At 38.1% G+C, this 23,130-nt stretch overlaps 1 protein-coding gene across 1 annotated transcript in view; it reads left to right on the top strand.

Annotated features, from left to right (window-relative positions):
• ENTPD7 (ectonucleoside triphosphate diphosphohydrolase 7) overlaps positions 1 to 23,130 on the top strand; it is a 40,720-nt gene that overhangs the window by 2,797 nt on the left and 14,793 nt on the right. The window contains exons 4-8 of the mRNA XM_026493851.4: positions 10,844 to 11,049; positions 11,300 to 11,450; positions 15,525 to 15,628; positions 17,924 to 17,980; positions 19,951 to 20,084. Coding sequence (XP_026349636.2) covers positions 10,844 to 11,049; positions 11,300 to 11,450; positions 15,525 to 15,628; positions 17,924 to 17,980; positions 19,951 to 20,084 — 652 coding nt within the window. The remainder of the gene's footprint in view (positions 1 to 10,843; positions 11,050 to 11,299; positions 11,451 to 15,524; positions 15,629 to 17,923; positions 17,981 to 19,950; positions 20,085 to 23,130) is intronic.

Below are 23,130 nucleotides of genomic sequence, written 5' to 3'. Positions count from 1 at the left end.
TAATGGCTGAGCCACCCAGGCGCCCTTACAGTATACATTTTTAACTTATCATAGACTACCTTCAAGTAATATAATTCCTCTTCCCGCATACCTCTTTATCTCTTCCCCTGGGTGTTTTTGCTATTGTTAAACATTTTCCTTCTACATATGTTATAAACTCCACCATATATTCTTATTATTTTTGCTTTAAACGTTTGTCTTTTAAAGAGATTTCAAAAATAAAGGCTGGTATATTTCCCATTTCTGGGCCTCTTCATTCTCTTGTACTGTAGTTCATATTTCCATCTGTTATATGTTCATTTTGCCTAAAGGAATTCCTTTAACATTTCTGGTAGTGTGAGTATGTAGTTGGTGAGTTCTTTCAACTTTTATGACTGAAAAAGTAATTTTGCATTCCTTTGAAAATATTCATTGGGTATGGAGCTCTAGGTTGATTTTTTTTTTCTTTTTCTTTTATTACTTTAGAAATGATGCTTCACTGTCTTCTGAATTGCATTCTTTCTGAGGAGAAGTCTGCTGTAATTCTTAGATTTGTTCTCCGTACATCATGTGTGTTTCTTCTGGTTGCTTTTTACATTTTATCTCTGGTTTTAATCAATTCAATTATGATGTGCCTTGGTGTAGTTTTCTTCATGATTCTTTTGCTTGTGATTTGTTGATTCTTGAATCTATGGATTTATGCTTTTTAATCAAATTCAGAAAAATTTTGACCATTATTTCTTCAAATATTTTTTCTTGACCTCTTCCACTTCTCCTTTAGTGTCTCCAATCACATATATATTGAACCATGTAAAGCTTTCTCACGGCTCATTCATTTTATTTTTCCAGTCTTTTTTCTCTCTGTGTTTCTTTCTGGATATTTTATATGCTGTGTCTTCCAGTTCACTAGTATTTTCTTTTATAAATCTAATCTGTTAATTCCATTCAGTGAGAGCGGAATACCTCTTTTTTCTTTACAGAGGGTATATCTGAATTATTTGATTTAGTTTCAGTGCCTTAACAGTTATATAGAAGATCTGTATTCCTTTATAACAATGATTCATTTTGCTGTTGTTTTTTGAGGTTAGTTTGTGATTAGGCTATAAAATGAAATGATGACATGTTGTGTTCATCATCAACATGACTTTCTCTTTGTTGCTTCTCAGTATGAGGAGACTTTGGGCTGCAAGTGACGGTCCAACTGACTTAAATAAAAAGAAAGTTTATTGGCTCACATAACTAGAAGTCCAGGGGTAAAGGGACCATAAGTTCAACGTTGGCTGTCAGGATGAGAATCTGGCTCTCTTTTCCACAGCGTCAACTTGTTGAATGGTTGTAAAATAGCAGCCAGTAGCCAGTAGGGGCTACATGCATCCTTACTCATGTCCTGCTGGAGAGAAACAAGCCTTCTATGCTCTTGTGTAAGAATGAAGAAGGCCCTTCCTGGAAACCCCCGGCAGCCCTTTCTTTCAGTCTGTTCTGGTCAGAATTGTGACACATGACCATTCCCCTGAATATCTCTGGGTTGTTCTGGCCCCAGAATTTCTTATTTCCACTTCATTTTGGTCATTCATTCATTCAGCAAGCATTTATTGAGCAACCACTATGTGCTGGATAATAATAGGCACCAGGACATGGAGACTTTGGTACCTTTTCTCAAGAAGTTTATGTTTCCAACCTTTCCTCTCCTCTAGCAGCACTTTTCATTTGTATTTTTCATTCTTTCTTTCTGAAGAAAGAACATTTGTTTAGATGACTGTAGTTGTCAACAGTTGACCATAAGCAGCCTGTTAGCTTCAGAGAACTAAATCCGTAATTTCAGTTTTTTTTAATGCTTATTGAGATTTTCTTGACACACCTGAGCACAGTTTTCCACCGGAAGACATCATGGTCTAATTATGGAATCCTCTGTGGGTTAATATGGTGAGAATAAAGATAGTTAGGGAGTGAGTGGTGAGCTGTGTGGCTGGAGAGGTAAATCGGGCTGAGCCTGTTAAGTCATCTGAGAGGGTTTAGACATTATCTTCAGGGCAGAAGGAAGGCTTTGAAAGGCTTTGAAGAGTGATATGATTGGAATTTGTTTTTAAAGCTCACTTTAGTGGCATTGTGGAGAATGAATTAGAGGGGAGTAAACATGAAGGGAGGGAGATGAACTAGAATACTCCAGTAGAGATGATGGTCGCCTGAACTTGGGTGGAAGCAGCGATAATGGAGAGAAGTAAATGCATTTGAGGAATATGCGGGAGGTAGAGCGATCTGATATTCTCCTCTACCGCTATACCCCAAGTGGCCAGATCTGATAAATACTGAAGCTGACTTAATTGCAGCAAGGTAGCTGCAGCGCTAAGGAATACACTGTGCCTGTGTGATTATCTTGCCAAAGTCCTGACACCCTGTAATGCTCTGGTTGAGCAGCCAGCAGCCATATAGCCTAGAGCTCCTGTTCTTTAACGAAAGGTTATGTGCATATTGCCACAAATTACTGTATATCATTACATTTCACTCATGGCAGCCCCTGTGAGTCATTTCGGAAACAAACATTCATTGAGAGCTTGCTGGGTGCTTGACACTGTTGTAGATACTAAGGTACAAAGATGAATAAAACGTGGCTCCTGAACTCAGTGGAGTTCATGATTTAGTTAGGGAGGCTGATGTGAAGGAAGAATTATTTCCCAATGAGATAATCGTTTATGTACATCTGTGTAGAATCAGGAACTGTACCCAATCGAGAATCAGAAATTAATCAGAAGAGGCCCATGTGTAACTTTAGTTGATATCATTAAGTTCATGAACTAAAAGCTCGTGTACTTTACTGATAAGATAGTCTTTCCCATAGAACCTGTTTGCTTTTATTTTACACACTGTGTTAAATTAGCTTGGTTCTGTCTTGTCTCAGAACACAGTAGGTAAACAGTAAATTAGATGGTGGTAGTAGGAAGGGTATGCTGGTCATTAGATGTGGGCACACTGATGTCAGTTGTCAATAAATAATATGCTGACATCTTGACAGTGAGGCAGGAGAGAGTCTTTTATTTGAAATAATCTTGATTTTTCTGTCCTCTAATTCCATTTTCTGCCCTGTAGATATACACTGAGGATAATGGGCAGCATTATCTGCATTTAAAATACTCCTTCCAGAATTTTTTTCTTCCTGGTTGCTGCTGTTGCTTAAATACTGGTGAGCACTAGCTGATGATAAGATGATTAAGCAAATAACTAGGAATTGATGGAAATACTTTAGTTCAACAGTTTATAAAAAAATAGGACAAGTGCTTATGGTTGAGATTTTTTTATTATAGGCATGTAATATAGTCATATTCTTTCCAACTTAAGTTGTTCCAATTCGCATGATGAAATTATATTAGTAGGTGGTATTGAAAAAATATTTTAATTCGAATTTTTTTCAGCCATTGGTGGAACTTAACATATCTCTTCTGAGGCAATGTGACCCAGGATTTTAGAAGCCTGCGTAAGGGTTTTCCCTCCATAGTTTTAAAACTGAAGAGTTATTGTATTTGTTTGTTTATTATGAACATGTACCCACATTGCTTTAGGAAGAAGAAAGCAGGAGGTCTGCATCAGAACTAGAATTTAAGAAAAGATAAATTTAGAGAGTGATGAGGTATCAGTAAGGATAGAATCCAGAGCTGTTTTTAAGAGACTGTTTTTTAGAGCAGTTTTAGGTTCACAGCTAAACTGAGCAGAAGTACAAAGGTTTCCCAGATACCCTCTATCCCTACATGCACAGCAAAGCTATTTTTAAGAATAATTTTTCTTAGATGTGTGTTTGAATCAACTCTTTATCTGGCCTGTGCCATGTAAGTAGTGCTCCAACAGCTTCATCAGACTAATCCGTATTTTACATTTATTTATTCATTCATCTGTTCACTTATTCGACAAATATTATTGTTTATGGTGCGGTATCCAATAGGGTAGCCACTTGCCACAGTGGCTAATTTAAGTTTAAATTAATTAAAATAAAATAAATTCAGTTCCTTACTTGCACTAGTCACATTTCTGCAGCTCACTGGCCACATGTGGCTAGTGGCTATCCTATTGGACAGATGGGGAATATTTCCATCATAGCAGAGAGTTCTGTTGGAAAGTTTTAGCCCTAGGTAAATTGTTAAAGTTTATTAATAATTTTTAGCATAAGGGGCACTTTTAGCACGTATACGTATATACAGTGCAAGACAAATAGTAAACTGTTCTTACTTAAATGTTCTGTATATTCAATGAATTTCTTCTAAACCTCAATGTTTAGTAGTATTCACTTTTTTGTAGCCTCACTACTGTCTTCATTAGAAAGGAAATTTTTATCTGGTGGACTTTTGTTCTGAAGAATATCTTTGGTAGCTGTTGAAATGTGGTGCCAAAGCTCCTGGGTGGCTCAGTCAGTTAAGCATCCAACTCTTGATTTTGGCTCAGGGTCATGAGATCGAGCCCCGAGTCAGGCTCCGCACTGGGCGTGGAGCCTGCTTAAGATTCCCTCTCTCCCTCTCCTTCTGTTCCTCCCCCTCCCGAAAGAAAGGTGGTGCTTTCATGTTCCTTTGTCATCTGGGTATAACTGTGAATAAGAGGTTCTGCGTCAGCAGTGGGCTCAGAGCTGGCCTTTCTTAGGAGTTTCAGTTCTGTTTAAAGCAAGTTGAAAAGAGACATTACTTTTAGTTAGGATAAAAATGATAAACTTTAAGATAAGCAGATGAAGTTAAGGTTTCTTATGTATAATAGAACAATTCAGAGATTTTTCCTGGTGAAACTGAAGGCATTTACCTGCATTCTTTGACATTTATTCATTTATTCACTTACTTGTTCTTTAATGGTGTTTATAGTGTTTATAAGCAGAGCTTCCAATTATAAATGCTCCTGACTGCTCTGATTGATCTTGTTAGGAGATAAGCAATAATCTTCAAGATGCTTTCCTCCACATGTGTTACTATCATCAGTCATGCACAGCTACCTTCCCTATAAAGTCATTATATTTGGTTCTGAGCCTTGAATGGAGTTGAAAGAGTATGATGACATTCAGCAAAAAGCTGGTAGCTCCATCCTGAGGGGGGTTGCTTTAATGGACTCTTGGTGCATCACTGCGTTCTATTTGAACTCTAGAAGTGGTATATTTAGTGTTGATTGTAAGCTGGGTAATGATTTGGTCAGTTACTGCCCTAATGTTGTTTTCAGGGTAATGGCAGTGAAAGCCACTGTCTTCCAGTTTTACCTTGGGTAATGTATATGTGAGTAATTTTCTTTTCATTCACCCAGCAGTAATTAGAGGGAAATCAGGTTTCTCAAATAGAAACAGTGTGTGTATGTATGTAGGGGGGTTAAATATGTGTGATAGTGAGTCAGATCTTTCCTGGGAAAGTGGATGTGAGGGATTCCATAGCTTTTGGAACTTTTCTCTTGGACTTTAGGTCCTCTTTGGGGATTAATTTAGTGTAATATCAGCAAAGCAGGAGAGTCCAGCAATGCAAGTAATTGATCATGATGGCTAAGTCCAGGGCGGCAAATCACAAATGAAAACATCCAAGAAAGGACCATTGATCATTCATGTCAGGAGCCTGGACAGAGGAAGACCCTCAGGTGTTTGCAAAGTGTAAGAAGCCTGATTAGATCATTAGAGGTTAAAGTTTCAGAAAGAGGTGTTATTATTACTTCCCAAAAGGGAAAATTGTTCTTCAGTTAGTCATTTGTATGCATAATGAGAAAGATGGAGGCTTCCTGCTGACTGCAACCATTGGGCAAAGACTCAAGTGGGAAGTGTAACATACATGCTGTCTGGTCCTAGCTTTCACTCTTGTATTCAAAGGTCAGCTGACATTTTTTCTGCCAATGCACACAGGGAGACTTCTAAGAGAAGAGAAAGCAAAGTTGACTTGCACCCAAATTAGAGCTGCTTATCTTGACAGGAACCCAGGAGGATGACAGGATGCTTTGAAAAGCCATTGGAACTTTCTGAGAAGGAGACCAATTGATTTTGAGTATGTATAGCTAGACAGCTAACAAAGACGTAGAGGAGTTAACAAACACACAGCTCTATGTTGTGAGATCTTAGGACCAAACGAGTCAGTACTGGTTGATACATATCAGAGAAATGTGAGGAACACTGTGACAGTTTGGAGATACTGCAGATAAGGTGTTGGCACTTGAGAAACTGATAGTCTAAGTGCAGAGATGGAACAAACAAATATGAAAGAAGTCTTAGGGGCTCATACTGGAATATAAACAAACTGCTTAGAGGGAATAACGACACTCCACATTTTAAGACAGAAGGAGGCGGCCTTTTCAAATCATTGTGAGTATTACAAGAGTCACATTGTCGAGTGGAGGCTTCTTAAGAACTGGGAAGCCATGTCAAAGAAGGGAAGGGGGAAAAATAGGTAGAGAAGCAGATGGATGTTCCAGAGAAAAAGAAGGTTAGAGCAGTGGTTGTCAAAGTGTTTACTGACCCTTGGGAGTTCCTGAGACTTTTTCATAGGGTCTATGAGGTCAAAATTAGGCCAAAACTGTTTTCATAATATCTACTAAGATGTTAATTGCTCTTTTTTTAATTGCTAAGAAACACATAACATAAAATTTACCATCTCAACCACTTTTAAGTATACAGTTCAGTGGTGTTAACGATATTCACATTGTTAATTCAGCTCCAGAACTTGTTCATCTTGCAAATCTGAATTCTATGCCCATTGAACAACGGCTTCCCTCTTCTCCCTCTCCACGCCAACCCCTGGTAGCCGCTATTCTGTTTTCTGTTTTGATGACTATGGCTGCTTTACTCTCATATAAGTGGAACCATACAGTATTTGTCTTTTAGTGACTGGCTTGTTTTATTTAGCATGATTTGTCTTTTAGTGACTGGCTTGTTTTATTTAGCATGATATTCTCAAGGTTCACCCATATTATAGCATGTGACAAAGTTTCCTTCTCTTATAAGGCTGAATAATACTCCATTTTGTGTATACACTGCATTTCATTTATTTATCTGTCCATGGATATTTATGTTGCTTCGCCCTCGTGGCTGTTGTGATGTTTCTTTGCCTTTTCCACTGAGTTGACATTTACACTAGTGATGCAAAGCCACGGGTAGGTAAAACTGCAGGTGCCTTAGTGCAAATCAAGATGAAGGCACCAAATTATACTATTAGTTAGTGTAGTCATCATTGTCACATAGTTGTAATGGGGGAAAAATTCCAGTTCCATTTAAGAATATCCTTTTCATATTCTGTGTGACAAAATTGGAAATACACATTAAGCACTTTTTTTTCAATTTTTTAAATTATTATGATATGTTAGTCACCATACAGTACATCCTTAGTTTTTGATGTAGTGTTTCATGATTCATTGTTTGCGTGTAACACCCAGTGCACCATGCAATACATGCCCTCCTTAATACCCATCACAGGGCTAACCCATCCCCCCACCCCCCTGCCCTCCAAAACCCTCAGTTTGTTTCCTGGAGTCCATAGTCTCTCATGGTTCCTTTCCCCCTCTGTTATCCCCTCCCTTCCTTCTCCCGGTAATCTCCCTGCTATTCTACTTCTGATGCCCACTGGAGTTTTCTTGAGGAAAAGCCCTTAGACAATTGTTTCGGTTATGAACTGCTTTTATCATGGAATATTATTTTTACTTGAAAGAATGACTGCCAGAAAAGCTATTGTTTTCAGACTTGGGTATTTCATAGATATTTTCTTGAAAATGAATGAAGTAAAAGCCTGTCACTTTAAGGAAAACAACTGTCAGTGTTTATTGTCAATGATGAAATTTGAGCTTTCAACTGAAAATCAGCAGTTTGGAAAATTTGTATCTACCACTATGAGTTTGCTAGCGTCTCAATACTTAAATGACTTTTTTGATAATATTGGTAGTGATACTAATGAATGTGTGGGTGGGTTTTTTTTTTTAATGTTGTAGAATGAAATGTGTCAATGTTAGGAGGATATGCATAACTCAGTGAACCAGTATTTTCTAGTATAGGATGTTCCAAAATTATGCAGGGATAAAAGCCATTCGAAGTGCAAGATAGACCGATGGTTAACTTTACAGAGTATGAAACATTCTTAGATAGGGTTTTAGATTTCACGTTGCAACTAACCTTTAAGAAATTTTACTTGTTGATTTTTAGTGTAGTATTAAGAATATGCACAGTGATCCAAATGGGCTCTTAAAATATTCCCCTTTCCAATAATATGTCTCCGGGAAGCTGGATTTTTTTCAAAAACTTTAACCAAAACAATATATTGTAACAGATGAATACAGAGGCAAATATGAGAATCTAGCTGTCTTCTACTAATCTTCACAGATTCACAAAACCATGAGACAGTGCTGCTCTTTTTTTTGTTTTAGAAAATAGTTATTTTTATAAAATATATTAATATGTAATGAGTTTATTATATCTAAATTAATAAATAAATACTAAAAATTTTTGTTTTATTTTCTAACATGGTAAATATAAATAGATATAACCCGCATATACAAAAACTCTTTTGGATCCAATAATTTTTAAGAATATAAAGGGTCTTGAGCCCCAAACGACGTTTGAGAGCCAACAACTGGAGAAAAGTTATTCATTAAGCAGGAGGGAATGGGATCCAGAATCTAGTGAGAAAAGTAGAGGAGAGGTTTTTTAGAGAGGGAAAGCAGAGAAAGATCTGTGAAGCATATGAAGTAGAAAGATTGCTATGATGAGAAATGAAAAGTCACTTTGGGCGAGAGATGGCTTATCTTGCCTGTGGTGTCCTGTGAGGTCAGTATTTGCACAAGTTCTGTAACTTGAACCCAGATGTCTTCCCAGCTTTCATGTGATAGCACTGAGCTGTTATGAGTTGGTTTGTGGATTATAAGCCCAGTTCAGCCCAGTCATTTGATGAGAATGGGTAAGTATGTGGTGGAACAGAGTCTTTGGGACTGTAAATTGACTACAGTGTAACAGATTTTTACCACCTGCTTCATTTCCCTTAACTCAGTCTGATATCCGATCCAGAAAAAAGTTTTACCTGACCCTATCCTATATAATTACAGCATTATATTGGGCTCAAATATATGTTCTTTGCTTATTTTGCATTGTACGTTGGGAAAGGTACTTAGCTCTACTTTTTTTCTTTCAAAACCGTTTCTACATGCTCATCTATTCGTCAAGTTTGCTTTTCTGTCTAAAGTAGCGAACTTTGTGGTCTGCATAGCAATGTGAAATCAGCAGTAAACATGAGCTAAATTGTCCTGAGGGGTGGGACATGTGGCTTATTGTCTGATCAGAGGTGGATTTCCTGCAGAGCTAATGATACCTACCCTTCAAGGCCCCAAACATATGTGACCTCCTTTCGTATTTGTAATGTTGAATCTTTCTTAAAAAAAGAATGCCCTTCACAAAACCTGGTTCTGAGGGGTTCTCTGTAAGGGTCTAGGGGACCTAGGAATTAGCTCTAAATACAGTGATGGGTGACTAGGGCAGATATAAGGAAGGTTGTTTAGCTGTGATACTTGAAAAAATTCACAGCATTGCTTTCAGAGCGTTTATTCAACTATTAGCTCAACCTATAGTAATACTTAGTCAAATTTAAAGGAATTTACAAGACATTGTAATCTGTCCGCCATGCAGTATGTATTCTTAGCACCGAGAAACAGCTCTTTTTCCATATGATAAGCTAAAAGCCGTTCTCATTGGGCTCTTCTTCAAGTGCAGCCTTTGAAGAGGAGTCAGCAGTGTTTGTACTTTTCAGACCCTCAGGTTCTGAGTGAGCTCTAATGTTTATTAAAGCCTCAGAGCTCAGGAGCATTTTACCAACTCTTAGCTGCCTTTTCTTCTGGACTTTTCAGCCCTTTTCTCTAGAGAGTCTTCTACTATTTGCTCTCCCAATACTCATCGCGTAAAAACAAGAGCAGTGACAGCACAGCGCTGTGCTAACCACTCAGCATATGTTGTCTCTCTGAGGGCGGAGACCCCATACCCTTATTTTACAGATGAGAAAACAGTCTGAGAGAAGTTAGGTAACTTGCCGAAGGTCACACAGCATAGAAAGGGCTAGAGCTGAGACTCAAACCTTGGTGTTTTGATGGTAACATCTTTACTTGTTTCATCTTTCTGCTGTCAGCCAAATAAATATCTTGTAATGAGAATCTGAAAAAATCCCAAGACAAAGTACTGAGGTCCTAGGGCCTGGAAGCTTTTTGGTTTTTTTTTAAAGCAGTGTAATGCTTTATTTTTTAAACTGGGTGTTGGGTACAGAGGCATTGTTTTATCGTTATTGTTTATACATACTTTATATACATTCTTTTTATGACTACAAAATACTTTAAAAGATTGTAGAGAAGAATAATTATTGTATTTATGAAATACATTTTTATTAATGCAAGTCTACCAATAAAAAGTACAAAGCAAAAAGCCCCATAAATTTTTACCACCTAGAAACACATATTAAGTGATAATCATTCCAAAGTATTCTTTATTTACAGAAAGGATAGATAGAAGAGAAATTATTAGAATTCTTTTATTTAACTGGTGTGTGTAACAAACTGCCCCAAATCCTAGTGGCTTATAACAACAAAAACCAGTTATTTACTCAGGCCTAGAAGCTCTTTAAAGTTGGCGAAAGATTTGGTACCCCAGCCAGTTTCAGAACTGCCCCCAAATATGGAGGAATCTTCTAGTTCTCTGATTCCAGCGGCCTCTAGGTGAGCAGACCAGCTGTTGGCTCATATCTGTACATCAGTAACTATGATCAGTGTTGTTTCATTCCTTAAGATGCATGGTTCCTTGTGGCTGGTACATATGGACAGTTAATGAAGACTCATGACAAATGAATTAAAGTGGTGGTGCCTTTTGTGGACCTGGATGCTTGATACCAGTTTCTCTTTTTGTCTGGCTTAGGTATTTGGCTCGAGTAGGGGATCTTGAAGCAACCAACACTGAAGACCCAACTCTAAATTATGGACTTGTTGTGGACTGTGGTAGCAGTGGCTCCCGGATTTTTGTTTATTTCTGGCCAAGACATAATGGCAACCCCCATGATTTGCTGGACATCAAACAGATGAGAGACCGAAATAGCCAACCAGTCGTTAAAAAAATCAAGCCAGGTACTAATCAGAATATATTCTATTGTCAATCTCTTTTTATCTGCTGCAGGCATGAGAGAGGAGAGAAGAGGGAGAAGGAAAGCTACCTTTTTTTTCCTTGAGATTCTCGATAATGGGAGGGATATCTCATTCATTGCTGTTCCCATCCTTGCAAATAAATAAGCATTTAGGACCTCAAGCAGAACTTTATGGAGTATCAGTCTTCTGAGTCAATGTGATCTGCTTTTTAAAGTATTTTGTCTTACTTAAGGAATCTCTGCAATGGCAGACACCCCGGAACATGCCAGTGATTACCTCCGTCCTCTGCTGAGCTTTGCTGCTGCTCATGTGCCTGTGAAGAAGCACAAGGAGACACCCCTTTACATCCTGTGCACAGCAGGCATGCGGCTTCTCCCTGAGAGGTGAGCTGCAGGGTCTGAAAAACACACGAAAATGGGTGGCACGAGAGTTGCAAGACTGATTCTATGCATTGTTGTCTGTCGTTCCCTGGTCTGAAGCTGGGCTGTGGGTATACCACACAGAGTTGACAGGTGGCACTAAAAGACTCCTTGCTCAAAATAGAGCAGAGCCACCCCCGCACGTCATTATTTCACAAGCCGTAGTTCAACGCTTCATGTCACTTGCTTCTTTGGGATCGATATCTATCTGAGATGGCTGTAATGACTGTTAGTTTTGCTTGAGAAGCAATGGTGATGGTGATAAATTTGGATCACTAGACAGGGTACAGAAGGGTCGTAGGAGGTTCCTCTGAGTGATGAGGTACCTGGAGGCCAGTAGGAAAGGCTCTGGTAGGAATGCTGCTCTGTCTGTAACTGCCTGGCTCCCTGGTGATAGTCGGTGCTGCTTGCAAAGTTCAGTCTCCATTGCTTTAGACCAGTTTTTTCAACCCCAACCAGTCCAGTGTCCACTTGACCTTGTAGTTTAGCCCAGGATCTTACCACCTGATCCCTCTTCCTTCTTTGGAAGAAGAGGAGGAGGAAGAGGCAGTGGCTATACTTAGGTCACACCCCTTCTTGTTTGTGATTTCTCCCCTTCGACACCTTCCTGACCCCTCCACACTTACTATGGTCATGGGATGGGAGTGAACTCCCTTAACCTTAGAATTCGTCCTTCTGGAATGTTCAAAGTCTCATAGGCATCAGGTATTTTTTATTAGCTTAAATATTTTTTCTTGGTAAGTAACAGTAAGCTTTTCCAGAAAGTTTTATTTTGTATTCTTGGCCAGCAACAACAAAAACCTCAGCCCTACATATAGGGCTTCGTGCTGCTTATGCCAGATATGCCAGATGTGCCAGATAACATATGTACACAGTTCTTTCAGTGGACTTCTTTCCTTCTGTTTAGACACATGGTTATTATTTTACTCTCTGGTCTACTGTTGAGAAGGAGATTATTTTATATAGTCATTTGTGGAAATGGGAGATCTAGCCCCTTATTTTTCCATATACCTTGACCTTTAAAAATTTTTTGTTTTGTTTTTATTTTTAAAACCAAATTTTAAAATATTATAGCTGCATTAAAGGAATCGTAAAAGGAAAAAGAAAAACCCAAAACACTAATATTCCTACTGCCCTATCAAAAGTGTTTGTCTTGTCACATTCCCTTCTCTCTGTACATCTGTGTGTAGTTTCTACAAAGTTGTAACCATATTGCACATGCAATTTAGGAATTTTGGTTTTGACATAAGTAATATTCACATAGTTCCAAATTTAGAAATCCTAGGAAGAGTATAGGTGACACAGGGTTGCCACATCACAGTTCTGTGAGTGGTCTGCGGTCAACACCAAGGAAGGGGGAGGATGGCCAGAGAAGAAGCTGACTCGGAAGTCAAAAAGGCAGAGCCGACCCAGAGGGTGATGGTTTGGCCATGTTTTGTGGGTCTGGAGTAAAAGAAGAGTGTCTCATCTCCTGTCGCCGCTCATCATTGACTCTGTCAAAGAAGTTTCCATCCAGACAAAACCCACTATGTAGCTCCATTCCATTTGTCTAAGATGTTCACTGTCTGCATGGAAGCTCTGAATATTAATATTTCATTTATCTTAAGAACTTGTGAAGAGCTTGCATTTTAACTTGCCTTCTGATCACCTCTTCTAATAATGCCTGGATCTCTTCCTGGGCTTATGAAATCATTGCTACCAACTGAGGCAGCTGTAGTTGGGTTTTTGTTTTTTTTTTAAGATTTTATTTATTTATGTGACAGAGAGACAGCCAGCGAGAGAGGGAACACAAGCAGGGGGAGTGGGAGAGGAAGAAGCAGGCTCCCAGTGGAGTAGCCCGATGTGGGACTCGATCCCAGAACGCCGGGATCACGCCCTGAGCCGAAGGCAGACGCTTAAGGACTGCGCTACCCAGGCGCCCCGTGTAGTTGTTGACATATATGTAACCATCATTGCAAGAACCTGTTTTGTCTAATTAATGCTTTGCTAATTTATTAGCATTTGTGAGGAATATTCAAAATGGTTCAAATCACCTGGACTGTATTTTGAAATGTGTTAGCGCTAGGTTTTATTTCTTTGCCAAAGGCCTGAACTAATAGTTTGTTTTACCTCATTTTCATTTTGTAATGGAAATATCCTTAAAAAATTACAAAGATAGTACAAGGTGATACTTAAAGGGAAAAAAAAAAAGTTTTGTTATGGGAAATTTCAAACATCAAAAAAAAATAGAACAGCATGATGAATCCTTATTTTCTTACCACCCAGCTTCAATAGTTACCAACATTTTGCCACTAAAAGTTTTTTTTGGGGGGGCACCTGGGTGGCTCAGTCATTAGGTGTATGCCTTCGGCCCAGGGCGTGATCCCAGGGTCCTGAGATCGAGCCCCGCACCGGGCTCCCTGCTCCGCTGGAAGCCTGCTTCTTCCTCTCCCACTCCCCCTGCTTGTGTTGCCTCTCTCGCTGGCTGTCTCTCTCTCTGTCAAATAAATAAAATCTTTAAAAAAAAAAAGTTTTTTATTTTAATAAAGAAACAGTAATTGAATTTTAGAGAATCCTGTGTGGTACATGAAGAATTTTTTTTGTTTTATTGTTTAATATAAACTGGAATCATATTATATATACCGTTTTGTATCCTATTAGAACTCGGAATATATCAGACATCTTTTCACATCAGTACATATGGATCTATATTGACCTCATTTCTTTTAACATCTGTCTAGTATCACATTGTATGGATATACCACAGATTATTTAACCAATACCTAAGGATGTGCATTTAGGTTATTTTTACTTTTTCATCGCTATAAATAGTGTTGCAATATTCTCTTCCTTTTTGTATTCCTATCTGATGATTTCCTTGCAAAAGTTTCTAAAAGTGTAATAGCTAGTCAGAGGTTAAGCACATTAAAAATGTGGATACATCGTCCTGGATTGCTCTTAGCAAGATCGTACCAGTAATTTATGTTCCAAACAGCAGTGTATGTTGGCGCCTATTCTTTCATATCATCGCCAAAACCAGCAAGCCCTCTTCTTTGGGTATTTTAGAAGCATTTCCAGTAGGGAGGGCAAAACAGTCCCTCTTGGTCCACATGCAAAATTTTTATTGCAAGACTTTAATATGTATACCGATGAGCTTTTTTGGACACTATATTTGACAGTATACGGGGAAATTATTACTTTAAATGTATTCTTCACTTTTAAGTGTTAACATTCTCCACTAAGTCATGCCGACAACTATCTGAGCCAATGGAATATTTTTGTAATGAGTAATTTTAAAAATCGAGGATAATTGCTCTTATTTTTAATCATTTTCTCTACATTGATATTATTACTTCTAGGTTTGTTTCTTTGCTTTTCTTTAATAACACTGATAACACAAAACTGTAGAGGAGAAAACAACCTAGGTACTGAGTCTCAGACTTTGTCCCCAGATTGTTATAACCTTTGGATTTTGATCTTGATCTGGGTTTTTCACATGATAAGATTTTTATAAAGGAAAAAAAAACCCCAACCCTTGAAATATGTAAAAGGAGATTAAAAAGTTCATTGTCAGCTTGTGTAAAGCATTATTAAAAACTTGTGGACCTAACTGCGCTCGTGGTGTGGTGACATGAGACGTTGTTTCTGTATTGGGTGAGATCTGAGGATGAGATTGTGTTCCTCAGTCTAACAGCTTCCGTTCACAGTAGTTAGGAATCATGTAATTACGAAACTGTGCTTCCTGCCTCTTATACATGTTCAGCCTGTGAGAGGCACAGAACCATGGTCTCATCTTTTAACGCTATTTGAGTCGTAAAATTATAAAAAAGGAAAAGTATTACTAGTACCATGTTGCCCTTTAAGTAGGAGGATGTACTTTGGAAGCAGTTTAAACCTTTGAAATCAAAGGTCTTTTTGTACCAAAAAGAAGCAGGGCTCAACTGGTGGATGGGGTATGTGAGCAGTGAGTCGTAACAAGTCTGAGTAGAAGGTCAAGTTGAAGCTAATTGTGAGAAGGGTGTTTAACGATTAACTTTTATATTTTTTTCTTTCTTGCAGAAAGCAGCTGGCCATCTTGGCTGATCTAGTGAGAGATTTACCGCTGGAGTTTGACTTCCTCTTTTCCCAGTCTCAGGCAGAAGTGATCTCTGGGAAGCAGGAAGGTACTGGGCCTCGAGGGGCACACTGGTTTGGTTCCCGGAAGCCAACTATGGCATAGTCTTTCTGGTGGGGGTTTAGGATTACTTTATATATTTGATTTTTATTTTTCTTTGAATAACTTTCTTGATTCTGCTGTATAGGTTTTTTTTATTATTATTTATATTCTGCATTGGTATCTATTTTAGAATGCTGCTTTTAGAGGGGAGTGGGTGGGGGGACATTAAGGGTAGGGCATGTGATGTAATGAACACTGGGTGTTACATAAGACTGATGAATCACTGAACTCTACCTCTGAAACTAATCCTCTATATGTTAATTAATTGAATTTAAATTTTTAAAACATGGGAAAAAAAGAATGCTGCTTCTAGAAGTTCTATGTTTATATTTGTTTTTAACTTTGTGCTAAGTACTATGTTTATAAGAATGCATTAGTATTTAGTGATGATTCCAAATGGATATTTGGTTAGCTAATCGTAGTTTTGAAAACATACATACTTCTCTGAGTTCTACTGAGTTTGCCAAGTTCAAATGTAAAGCAAATTATTAGATTAAAGTAAGGGGAAACTTTAATTTTAGGGGGTGATCGGGATGATCACTACTTACTTTTCTTTTGTTATGGGCTCTCCCTCTGTTGCATTTACTGTGTAATACTGATATTTCCCTAAAAGCTTGCGGTTTGGGGGTGGAGTTGAATGTGTGTTCTCATGTGGCCCCAATGTGGCTTGTATGACACATTATGTTTCCATTTCTTGAAAAAGAGAAAATCTATGCATTCTAGTTACAGTTCACATAAGGGAAAAGATTTACCTTTTTCAATTTCAGTATTGCATTTTTCAGAATTTTCATTTGGTTCTTTTTTATATTCTATTTCTTTGTCTTTCCATTCATGCTAAGACTGTTCTTATTTCTTGATTATATCACTGCTTTAATATCTTTTTCTGATAATTCTGACATCTGTGTCTTCTTGGGGTTGGCATCTTTTCCCTTATGAGTTGATAATTTCCTGGTCCTTTTATGCCAAGTAATTTTATACTGTATCCTGGACATTTTGAATATTACATTACGAGACGCTGGGTCTTTTTTCTATCATAAGTAGAATATTGATTGTTTGTTTTAGCAGGGAGTTGACCTGGTTAGGTTCATGCCTCAAGTTCTGACCTGCCTTCTGTTGTCTGTGATTCTGTTGATTCATTTTTTTAAAACCTTGGCACTGCTATTTGGATTTGTCGCATTTGTGTGTCGCCCTGTGGCCAGTCTAGAACCTGGACATAGCCCATACAAATGGGTTGTCTAGCCAGTAGTTCAGTTCTCAGAACCTTTGGTATATTGTTTAGCGTGAGATCCACGCATGTGAGCCCGGGAGTTGATACACCACTCTATTCCTTAGTCTCCGTGATCTCCCCAATACTTTCTGGTTCCCTGGGGCTCACTTTCATGGTCGTCCAGTCAGAAAGCCAGGACTTTAATTTGCCTTCTCTGCCATGCATTTCCCATGATTGTATCTGCACCCAGGGCTACTTGGTAGAGGACAGAGAGAAGAAAATAAGCAATAGAGATTTTCCCCAACTCTTGAGGCTGTAGCTCCTCTAGTCAGAGAAGAGGATTCATATCCTTCAGAGTTTCAGGTACCTGCCCAACTTCTGCCTCTACCCCTGCAGGATTGCCTGGGGTAGCAGAGAACAAATAAAGGGGAAAAAACTCAGGGGATTTTCCTCCATTCTTTCTGAACCTTTGGAGTCCCTTTTAATTCTCTTTGGACCAGAAAGCAAGGTCTTGAAGTTCTTTCTCTCCACACCTGTATGTCCTTTTGTGTTTCAAGCTGCTTTTGAGTCCAGGCCTGGCAATATTGGGGGGGGGTTAATGGGGAACTCACTACCGGTTTGATGGTACTTTAACTTCTGATCTCTGTCTCAGTGTGCCCATTATCATTTCCTTTCAGAGGTCTCACAAATCTGCTCTATACATTCCGTCCGGAGTTTACACTTGTATTCGGTGGGGAGACAGGATGGAGGTGCTTACTCCATCTCGCTCAGAACCAGAACTACCAAGAGTCACATTTTTCACTATTTGTTTTTATACATTAATCCATAGTCATCTGTAGGAAATTTAGACAATGCAAATCATTTTAAAGGGAAAAGCATCATAAGAGATTTTAAATTCGTAACACTGAGAGTGTGGAATAAAATACTGTCATCACCTTTTTCTAAGAAAAGGGGGAAAAGAGCGGACCTGGGAAGACGTGTAGACATGACCTAGCAATAGAGAATTAAGCGAGGACTTTCATATTTCTTACTTAGGAGTTTATGCGTGGATCGGAATCAACTTTGTTTTGGGAAGATTCGACCATGAGGATGGTGAGTAATGCTGTCATCTTACGAGAGTTCTAAGCACTGAAGGTTTATGTTATAACCTATCAGTAGAACGTAAGTGCTGTGTTTGAGTTGTTTTTCTTTCTTCTTTCATTTTTAAAAACTCTTTTAAGATGCTTCATTTTCCAGTCCTAATTTGCCTTCTTTTATTTTTTAACTTATTTTAATATGGAAAGTTGCAAACATTCACAGAAGTAGAATGAATCTCCATGAACCCAATGCCCAGACTCACTACTAATTAGTGGTTGGCCAGTTTTTGGCCCTACACTCCCTTCATACAATACAGGTTTTTTTCCTATTGGATTTTTAAGAAATATTTATTTATTTATTTATTTTGAGAGAGAGAGAGAGTGAGTGAGAGGTAGAGAGTGGGAGTGTGGAGAGGGGCAGTGTGAGAGAATCTCAAGCAGACTCCCCGCTGAGCATGGAGCCCAACACGGGACTCTGATCTCAGGACCCATGAGATCATGGCCTGAGCCAAAACCAAGAGTCAGATGCTTAACCGATTGAGCCACCCAGGCGCCCTCCCTGTTGAATTTTTCACAGCAGACCCCAGACATATCATTTTATCTTCATGTACATCAGTGTATATTTCTCACCAATGAGGAGTTTCAAAACAAATGAAATATACACAATGACATTTTTAAACTTAAATACATTAACAATTTCTGATATTATGTAACATCCATCTATCCAGGTAGAGACTTCCCTTATTGAATAAAGAATGTTTATTTGTAGTTGTCTTGTTAAAATTAGAATCTGAATGAGGATCACATGTTACGTTTGATTGATCAGTTTTTTAATCTGAAACAGTTTCCCCCCTCCCACCTCTTTTCCTCAAATCACTCATTAAAAACGAAAACAAAAACATAACTGGGTCACTTGATGGAATGAATTGGACACATTCTTGATTTGATTGACTGCATCTTTGTGGGGTCTGCAACATGCCTCTCATCCCTCTTTATGTCCTGTGAATTGGAGATTAGAGATAGAGCCTTGATTAGACACAGATTTAATTCTTTTGGCAAGAATAAATCATAAATATTGGTGCTGTTTCCTATTACATCACATCAGGAGTTTTATAATGTCTGGTTGTCTCACTTTTAGTCATGTTAAGATGATCAGGTGTTCAGGATTCAGGTATTGTCAGCCTGATCTAATCTGTTATAAAAATTCCCCATCATTATTCTTTTCGGTGCTCGAATTACACCATCCTTGGCCAGTAGGAGCACCTTTAGGTTGGCTCCCGTACCTTTTAACATCCCAACAGTCTTGTAGTCTATGTCACTTGCTTTTTGACACAGTAAGGTATTCCATGCTCATCTTGTTTTTTCTACCTTAGACCTAGCATCAGCCATTTTTTAAGGAGCACCGGTTTCTTTTATTGGAAAATGATATTTAGTGACTATGGATGCCAGGGGTGCTCATTGCTCCTGGATTATCCTTGCCCCTAGGCCCTTTCAGTGAACAGAGCTAGAAAATACGTATTTTTAGAAAGAGAAAAATAAATCATGATTTCATGGTGATAGTTCCAATTCATATTTAAAACGATAAGGTTATTGCTTAATATCTTTGATTTTATATTTATATGTTTTTTTCTTATGCTGATTATGTTCCTAAAGATATTAATATAAACATTTGCTTTATTTCATAATATATGTTTAATGGTTAAAAATAATAATACCAATAAAATTATTATCAATAAGACTACTAAAATGCAGTTTAAGATATCTGTTTTTTTATCATTAAGGTACATTCTATAAGGGGACATAGTAAAAATGCTATGTTTTAAGTTACTTGAAAGAATTCTCTATAATATATAGTTGATACAGTTAGATTAATTTATTTCAGTTTGCTCTTTTTTTAAGGGATTTCTGTTTTGGGTTTTTTTTTCCTTTTTGATTTAATTTTGTTTTTTAATTACTAGGTCCTTTCTGTTCCCTTATTTATTTCAGAATCTGATGCCGAGGCTCCCCAGGAGTTGGCAGCAGGGCGCAGAAGGACAGTAGGGATACTGGATATGGGAGGAGCCTCTCTTCAGATTGCTTATGAAGTTCCTACCTCAACCTCTGTCCTTCCTCCAAAACAGGTATTTTACCTTTTAGGGAAATTCGGTTGCTAGAAATGTCAGTATTTGAGAAGAAGGGCACTGTCTTTGGACTTAGACCAACTTGCCTGGGTCCAAATATTTATTCAAATACTTGCTAGCTTATATTAACTTGGGTAGGTTACCTCTCTGAGCCTCACTTATAATTTAAAATTTATAACTTCCTCATATATAAAAGGAATAATAATAATAGTATCTACTTCATAAAGTTGGGAGGATGAAATGACACCATGTGTGTAAAGGACTTAACAAACTTCCCAGTATGTGATGTTTAATGTATTTTAGCAATTATAATTATACTCCCCATCTCCTAGAGCTGCCTGAAGATTAAACATAATAATACATATAAATCCCAGAGCACAGTATTTTATACATACTTGTTTATTAAATGTTATTTCCTTTCCCTTACTTGTGATCCCATTCTTGTGTTTCTAATATTCCTTACCTGACTAGAGTGTAAAGAATGTATCTCGAAGGAGAAGTTATATCATAGAGAAGAAAAAGAAATGCAGACAGTTTTTAAACACCTGTTATGGGCAAAGACTGAGACATATTATACTGCCCCCCAAAGCTTCACTGATAATCTATCAGTGAAGACAGCCAGTGAAAGCAGGCAGACCACAACAGTGCTATCATTTGATCTAAACCAGGGTTTCTCATCATTGGCACTATTGACATTTTGGGCTGGATAGGTCTTTGTTGTCGCTGTCCCATGCATAATATGATGTTTAGCAGCACCTCTGGCCTCTACCAGATGCCAGCAATGTCCCCACCCCATGTCCCCTGCTCCATGAATGGGAGTCATCCTGGCTTGTTACTTGGGTCTTGGATGATAATAGGCTTTTGCATAGTGGAGGTGGAGGAAGGCCACCTGTACGGAGGGAACAGTATGCACAGAAGATGCAGCAAAGAGCCCAGAATGTCCAGGGAATGGTGAATAGCCTGTTGCAGTATAGGATTTTCCAGTGTAGTATAGCTAAGTCTAGGAAGATAAGATGAAGTTAAATGGTGAGGAGTCTTGGGTGCCATGCTATGGAATTTCACTTTTATATCTGTAGAGAGAGGAGAACCAGCAAAAGTTTTTGAGTAGGGCAGTCATAGGGGCCTCAGTTTCATCATCTGTGAAATAATTAAATTTCTAAGGTTCTTTCCAGCTCTGTATTATGTGACTATGATATAATTGATTTTTTAGGAAAATAATTTTGGTGTCAGTAGGAGAAAGAAATGTAGGTTAGGGAACCTTGGGTGAGAAGTAATAAGGCAATGTAAGTGGAAATGGAGTGGAGGGGACAGATTTCAGGGGATTTTTGGAATTTAAAAAACCAGTGTAATATAGTTATGTGGGTAGGACAGGGAGGGATGGCCAGTGATGCTGAGGTTCCCGCCTAGGTACCTGGTAGGGTAAGGAACTCAGTCACTGAGAGAGACCCCAGGGTAAAGGGTGGGTTGATGCTAAGCAAATCAGTATGGCCTGGGTGGTTTGGGTGAGAGTGTCTTTCTGGTCTCCTGCGACCAGTGAGTTCAGTTTTGAGTATGTTGAATTTGAAATATCTGAGGAACATATGTGTCTAATATCCAACAAGATTGTTGGAAATGTGGGTTTGATAATCAGCAGGGGTCTGTGCAAGGTTTGGAAATTTAGGGAACTAGGTTGTAAGACATTTTAACTTTAGTCTATATTTGTTCGTATGTTGTCAACATGTAGACTGAAGGCATGGTTCCGGTAAGAGGCACTGATCCTTAAAGTCTTAAACAAATGACTTTTTTGTTTGTGTAGATTTAGAAGGCGACACTGGTGTAGAAAGTATACTTGCAAGCAACAAATTAGATGTATGCATAGCAATATACCGGTCTTAAAGATGGATCTTAGTGCTTGGTAAAGAAGGAAAAGAACGAGACATAACACAATAGCACTTTAAAAAATATAAATAATCCTCAGTGCCTAAAGTGTTGTTTTTTTTTTTAACAATTCACAAAATTGTGCACGTTCACAAAGTCACCCAACCACCATGAATTCTAGAACATGTTCATTACCCCAAAGAATCCCCACATTCATTAGTAGTCACTTGCCATTCTCTCCTTGTAGCCCTGACAACCAATAATCTGCTTCACGTCTCCTGTGGATTTGCCTGTTCTGAGTATTTCACATAAATGGAATCATACAATATGTGACATCGTATGTCTGCCGCTTTCACTTAGCAAAATGTTTTCAGGGTTCATCTCTGTTATAGCACATATCAGTCCTTCCTTTCTCTTTGTGGCTGAATAATATTCCATTATATGACCACGCCACATTTTGTGTATGCATTCATCAGTTGATAGATTTTTGGATTTTATTTCCAGTTTTTGGCTATTATGGATAATGCTGCTGTGAACATTCACATACACACGTTTGATTAGTCATAGTTTTCACTCCTCTTGTGTATATACTTAGTGAAGTTGCCGGGCACAATAGCATCTTCATAAATTAAAAACAAATACATTCAAAACAATAATTTCATTTTACAACAGTATGTACGAACATATATTACACATTAAGCACATTAGAATGGTTGCCTGTAGGAGCAGGAATGGGAGTGAATATGAGGATAAAAGGAAGTAAATAAATAAAACAAAAATGGGGCTTTGCATAATAATGTACCATGAACTGAGGAGTATGATTAATTCAACCTATGAACCTGAAGTTAAAAAAAAAAAAATAGAGCCACTTTTTCATTGGGGGTCCAGTAAAAGGGAACTTTCCCAATCCCAGTCCCTGTGATAGGGAACATGGGATCCTCTTGAATAGTTTTAGAAAAACCCATAGCATAGGTCTCATGATGATCTCCCAAATTCCTTAAATTTATTTTTTATTAAAGGATTTTTTTTTCCTGATGATAAAAAGAGTATATTCTCATTTGGGAGAATTGGAAAATCAGAAAAGTACGTGCAGGAAAATGACATCATCTGTAATAATGATTCTACCTTCTGTAGAACTACAGATAATGTTGTAGTCTCTAATTTGGTATTTAGTTTCTGTACTGTTTTA

The sequence above is a fragment of the Ursus arctos genome, unplaced genomic scaffold, assembly GCF_023065955.2.
Source record: "Ursus arctos isolate Adak ecotype North America unplaced genomic scaffold, UrsArc2.0 scaffold_7, whole genome shotgun sequence".
Lineage (NCBI taxonomy): Eukaryota > Metazoa > Chordata > Mammalia > Carnivora > Ursidae > Ursus > Ursus arctos.
Note: the sequence above shows the minus strand (reverse complement) of the source record. Positions and strands in the feature narration are given on the sequence as shown.